Below are 6,469 nucleotides of genomic sequence, written 5' to 3'. Positions count from 1 at the left end.
CAAACATATCTTGATATTTTATTCATACTTCTTTGTTACAACTCTCTTTCTCTTTCTCTTCATCGCATTTTCTATTGTTTTGCTTATTCTCATTTCTTATATATCAATGTTCTAAATGTAAATATTCGATCACAAAGACTAATTAGTATAGTATAGAATTACTACCTACAAATTTCTCGATTTTTATATGATTATCGGTATCATACCCTGTACAGTTAATAGAAATGAAAACAAGAATATTATCAGTTACACAGAAAGAGAATGGAATAAATGTACATTTATCAAGAGGCACGATAGTGCCTCGCGCCAAGTTTATCTCTTATTTAACGTTGAATCTGTCTTACTACGTACAAATAAATATGATGTATATTTTACACAATATTCAAATGATAAAAACTCCGAAATTAGAATACAAACCGTGCAAATCGGTTACTACGCGTTTAAAATTTCAAGTGAAAACCACCACCGACAGATGGGGCTCTGCCACTTTCTGTCAGTCCCATGTGAAAACCGGAGTTGCTTAAATCGGCGTCGTCACCGTCGCCCAACTGTTTATATTCTCTGCCACCGCTTGGAGGTTTAGGAGACGCGTTCGTAGTTCTGGTTCCCTGCTCCGACTTCGCGGGCCAAGTGGGAAACATCTGCGGATCGATCGGCAATGGCGCTTCCGTGAAATATCCATGACCCAGGGCGTCTTCAGCAGTTACACGCTGACGAGGATCGTATGTCAAAAATCTGCAAATGTAATTATGTAATTATTTATTTATTTATTTACGACCATCATTTTCTTTTGTTACACTACACTAAATATAAATACAATCAAAATAAGAGAAAAATAAACAATAAAGCAGCAAGAAAGAATAATATTTACAATGAGATTTGTTCAGAATAATAAACACTTATATTGTATCCTAAGCCATGTTTAACTTTCCTTTAACTTTCTATTTTGTAACCTTCTAACGATAATAACATTGTTGTTACATGTACTATTAATAGCGATGTACCATTAGAAGAAATAAAATCAACATAAAAGTGGACTTTTAACTTACTTGTTCAACAACTCAATGCCTAGTTCGGATAACGACAAGCTGAATCTTTGTCGTAGACTATTTACAGGATAATGCGCGAATGGGATTTTTGGGACTAAAGGTAATCTGTTGTATCCTGGCCAAACTCTTTCACTTGGAGTTCCTAATTCTTTGAATATCTTATTCAGCTGATCCATCTCCGACTTGCCAGGAAACAACGCCTCCATGCGCAGGAGCTCCGCAAAGATGCACCTGAGGAATGAACAATGATGACTTTTTTCACATATTCGTCGTCATGCTTGAATTAAAAGTCGCTCGCTACAAAATCCATACTATATTTTATCCATACTACATTTACATATAATGCACGTTAGTATTTATACATATATAAAATGTATTAAATATATTAAACAAGCAAATCGAGTATTTTGCATGTAATTTTGCAAATTAATTATTTTAACGTGTCACACATGTATGGCATTGATCTCTGTTGAAAAATCAGTGCATCACATGTATGTGACGTTGGTAGCGAACATATTAATTTGCAACTGGTTACAGTTACAATTACAAATACTACAATGTATTAAGTATATACTTACCCAACAGACCACATATCCACAGGAGTGCTGTATTCCTTGTCGCTGAGCAACAACTCAGGAGCCCTGTACCAAAGTGTAACCACGACCGGAGTATATTGTCTCAAAGGGGAGCCATACTCCCGTGCTAAGCCGAAGTCGCCAACCTTCAAGATGCCTCTGTGACTAAGCAACAGGTTGGACGTCTTCAAGTCACGGTGCAGTATCCAATTATCATGCAGATGCGTAACCGCGCGCAACAATTGCTGCATGAGACACTTGACCTCTCCTGTAACAGATCGAGAAGCGCTGATTATCTTCTCATGTTCGTATCATTATGTAAATCAGTCGGTTAATATCACGTTGAATACTATAATCATACCTACCAGGTATGAACACTTGTTTCTTCTGCTTCATAGTCTCCATGAGGGACTTCAGATCATGTTCCACGTAATCCATGACGATAAATATCTTGTCCATGTTGCTGCCGACAACTATCTCCCGAACAGTGACGATATTGGGATGTTGTGCCTTCAACAACGTATTGATTTCCCTGAGGCTCGTGATCGGGAAACCCTCCTTCTCCTTCTCCATCTTCAGTCGCTTCAACGCGACTATCTCGTCCGTGCGTTTATCACGCGCTCTGTATACGACTCCGTATGTACCCTCCTCGATTCGGTTCAGGCACTGAAATTCTTCGACGCTTCTACAACCTAGAAAAATAGAATTTATACATGCAGATTTTACGCAAATTTCGCCAATTATAGAAACTAAATTTCTACGATGTCAATAGATATTTCTTTTTGCAATATTCTTTATATTATACCTTGAATAGCTGGTAGATACGGCGGTAATTCAGGCTCTTCTTCTTCTTCTTTCTTCTCCTCTTTCTCCACATTCTTAGACGCATTGTTAGAGTCCACGTGTCCAGGAGATTCTCCGCCCGAATGATCAGACTTCGCTAACCGATCGACAGAGAGAGGACTCGGATTGTTATAATCCGAGCCGTCGTTAGAATCGCCATTGGAGCCTTTGTTCGACTCATTCGACTCGTCGTCATCGTCACTGCTCGATTCTGAAGAGTCCGACGAGCGTCGGTCCGACGATCGGTCGCGTATACTTCTTTCTCCTTCCGATGAATGCCTGGATTCCAGCGATTTAGAATGCGCGCCTTCGGAATGAGCAGGACTACCGCTCTCGTCCGACAACTCCACGATCGAAGGATCCGGATTATTTTCCGGACTCAAAGGCCGTTTCTCACCCCTTTTCATTCTTCTCGCTTCTAATTCCATTCTGGAAACTTCCTTTCTCCTGGCCATCTCTCGATCAGCTTCCAGAAGTCTCTCTTTCCTAAGTTCTTGTTCCGTCATTTCTTTCGGATCTTTCAGTTGTATCGGGATTTCACTTTGCGTTTCCATCTCGTTGATCTCGTCGGTCACGATTTCCATCGCCTCGCGCAGTTGCTTCTCTCTATGCTCCTTCTCGCGTTCCATCTTTTCCTGGTCTCTCTCGCGCATTCTGTCGTGCTTGTGAGACACCTTGCGGCGTTTTTTGGGCCGATCTATCAACTCGTTCTCCGAAAACTGTTCGTCCACGACCATTCGTATATGCCTCTGTTCCTCCACGCGAATTTCACGACGGTCTCTATTATCGTCCACGATTCGCAACTCACGACGTTCTCGGATGTCTTCCATCCGTACTTCCCGACGGTCGCGCGGCTCGCGCATCTCTCTCGTGTCCTCTAATCGCAATTCGCGACGAGATTCGATTTTATACTCGCGAATATCACGCGGTTCTTCCCGCCTTTCTCTTCTTTTATCTAGTAACCTAAAAATTAATCCACTCCACTAAATTTCCGAAAGAAAGTTATAAAAAAATATTTAGTGTTTTCAATTTATGAGATAGGCAGACGTAATAAGAACGACGACATAGAAGTAATACACAAGATATAATTACCTTTCTCTCAAATCTTCTAAAACACGATCTCCTGTAGTTCTTTCTTTCCGTTCGTGTCTAGATGATTCCCTGTCTCGCGAATGACTCTCCATCCTGTCTAGACGTTCTATTCTGTCACGATTTCTCTTGGAACTTTCCAAACGTTCAGATCTTTCCAAAGGCTCTCCAACATGCCTACGATGTCTGTGTTTATCCCTGTGCCTGTCCTCGCGTTCGTGTTGACGCGACTTGCGTTCTTTCTCATCCCTACGACTTCTTCTGTCACTGTGTTTCTCCCTACGACGAGATGAGCTCGACTTATGGTGACGCACAACTGCTTGTGGTGGCTTAATATCTAAAGAATCAGCAGTATCGCCACCTTCTTCCTCTGAAAAGCTGGAAATATAAGATAAATTAAAGTAAAAATATGGTATTACAATTATAAATTGTACAGATAAAAAGTGAATTTATTTGAGACCCGAACCTCACGAGCATTTTGATTATATGTAACATTATTTTATCTTTATTTAATGATATTTATATGTATACATGTATATATAAATTTGTTACTTTGCATGTTTAAAATAATATGATACTGCTGCTAAAATTTTCTGATATTATTTATATCTTTAGATAGATTGATTTGTAGTAATTAATAAAGTATACTATTGATATCTAATGTATACATAAGCATGACACTGTAAATGATAATTACAAATAATAAGTAAACTACTTGAAAAATGGTGTATATATGGTGCATATATGTATGTATGTGTGTGTGTATGTGTATGTGTGTGTGTGTGTGTGTGTGTGCGTGTGTGTGTGTATCCGTTTTACGGAATTCGAAATACCTAAAAATTCTAGGCAGCATTGCTCATCATGCTGCTCACGACACGACTCGTCTTATATATATCTACTGCCAACAGTCAGCTTGTTTCTATTGATATTCCGTAATCGGGATTAATAAAAGGTCCTTCGGAATGAACTTTGCCATTCATGGCACACGTATGGAGATTACATCGCCGATAAAACGCCGAGTGCAAAATGACAAAAAAAATCGATTGCGCAAGCGCACGCATGCAACTGTCTCGCATAATACATTTATTAACTAACCTATAAAGAGTTCGCGAACTCGTATTATAATACATATCACGCTTTCGAACAGTTCGTGCATCCAAGTAGCGCATTCCGTTCGAGAATGTCTCGAACATTCTGTCGCACTTGATCGCGCACGAAAACTCCTCGTGGTCGTTTCATGGCTGGTCAATCTTTAAACCTAACCACAAATTATAGCAACCTCAAATTACAACAATACTCCAAGGTGCACAATATATCTTACCTGTAATCACCCATATCTTTCGATGGGCTCTTCTTGATCTCCCCGTCCTCGCTCTGGTTATCAATGTCCATGTCTAACTTATATTCACACATGCGAAGAACCATGGACAACGGTGAGACAACGCGCTTCTCAAACCGATGTCCACATCACGTACTATTACGGATAGGAGTACACTTGTTACAAAATCACACGTCGCAGATTCTGGAAAGTATAATCCGAGAGAAAATAATATTATACGTTGTTAACTGACTCACTGAGCAATACAAGTTCTTTCTCTCTCTCTCTTTGACGAAGCTACGCCTCTCTCAAATAGCACTCGTTGGAATATAGCTTAGCTGTGCGGTTGCTTTGCGAGGCGGCGTCACAAACGTTCAAATGCGCTCTCTTATTGGATAAAAAGCAATTTACAGGATCGTTCAACTTGCTTTTTTCTTTTAGAAAGACGATTCCATTGACTGCGTTCAGAAAACACAGCGGTTGCACAACGGTTGAGTAATTCATCAACGTAACAGATCTCATAAATGACTTTTCTGTTTTTAGACTTTATTGCTTTTAAATCATAACGGGTCTAAGATTTAGACCCCTTATTTCCTTTCAATATAAACTTATTTTCTCTCTCTAATTTTCCCTCGAGTTAAACACGTCTGGAGAATGCTTCATTCGGAGTTGGCACCTTACCTGCACGTCGAACTAACAGGTTTGAAGAATGGTCAATTATAATTATCTCCTCCACTTGAAGTTAATCCCTTGTTTAAATTTAAATTTAAATAAAAGGCTACTTTCGAGTGGATTTGCTTTCGATTTTTGCCTATATAAGCTACGTTCCGATTCACTGCCAGCACTGAAAATCTATAATATAAGTGACACCAATTATGTATTTTTAATACTGGCAGCAGAGAGAAGCCTGAGAGCGGGCATTTACAGTGTTATGGAAAAGTTGGCTGATTCGAAGCGCTAATTGGATCCATTTTTCATAGACATGAACTACTAAGCCAATGTCCACGATTTGTCGGTACTATTCCGTGCTATGTCGATAATTATTTGGTTCTGTTTTGTGCTATGTTCACGAACGAGCTAGATTAGTTAGATCAGAGCTGGAGATTAAGGCTAGTATTCATAGTCCGGTCTTATATTTAAGATCGTCTGAAGTTCATCTTCAGATGCTACATAGATCATTTCATTGGCTACAGAATATCTGAACGTGAATTCAAGATGATCTTAAATATAAGACCCGACTATGAATACCGACCTAAGTGCCCTTTTCGACCGGATTTCAAGCGGTGACACCCACCGTTCCCCTTGCACCACTCCGCGCTCAGCGGCCGTGGCGACGATCGCGGATCGCTCAGGCCCGTCGCTACGTAAGATGTCAGCTAGAGCATACCCTCGTGTTTTATTATAATTATAATTTTTTCCTCCCTTAATAATCGCTTTAAAATATATGTGTTTATGTGTTTTATACACACATACATATATATATATATAATTATAACATAATGAAAAGAATGACATAAAAAAAGTATAATTAAAGGATTATTGCAATAGATTCCCACATCACCTGTGAGGTACTATTGCTGATGCGTTTTTTTAAG

At 39.4% G+C, this 6,469-nt stretch overlaps 1 protein-coding gene across 4 annotated transcripts; it reads right to left on the bottom strand.

Annotated features, from left to right (window-relative positions):
* Nucleotides 1-22: 22 nt before the first annotated feature.
* Nucleotides 23-5,710, bottom strand: Pitslre (cyclin dependent kinase 11B pitslre). Of its 4 annotated transcripts, none has more exons than XM_011148182.3 (8): nucleotides 5,556-5,710; nucleotides 4,878-5,078; nucleotides 3,560-3,934; nucleotides 2,430-3,430; nucleotides 1,990-2,316; nucleotides 1,628-1,892; nucleotides 1,050-1,280; nucleotides 23-735 (listed from the first exon to the last, which is right to left on the bottom strand). In XM_011148182.3, exons 2-8 carry the CDS (start codon nucleotides 4,979-4,981, stop codon nucleotides 441-443), a joined length of 2,598 nt encoding a protein of 865 aa, XP_011146484.1. In that variant the 5' UTR covers nucleotides 4,982-5,078; nucleotides 5,556-5,710; the 3' UTR covers nucleotides 23-440. The 4 variants fall into 4 exon arrangements, with proteins under 4 accessions (XP_011146484.1, XP_011146485.1, XP_011146483.1 ...); XM_011148183.3 differs by lacking the exon at nucleotides 5,556-5,710 and adding an exon at nucleotides 4,652-4,814 and having other exon boundaries at nucleotides 4,878-5,304; XM_011148181.3 differs by lacking the exon at nucleotides 5,556-5,710 and having other exon boundaries at nucleotides 4,878-5,304.
* Nucleotides 5,711-6,469: the final 759 nt, after the last annotated feature.

This window comes from Harpegnathos saltator, unplaced genomic scaffold (genome assembly GCF_003227715.2).
Source record: "Harpegnathos saltator strain DR-91 unplaced genomic scaffold, Hsal_v8.6 scaffold650, whole genome shotgun sequence".
Lineage (NCBI taxonomy): Eukaryota > Metazoa > Arthropoda > Insecta > Hymenoptera > Formicidae > Harpegnathos > Harpegnathos saltator.
This window is presented reverse-complemented; position numbering and strand designations above follow the sequence as displayed.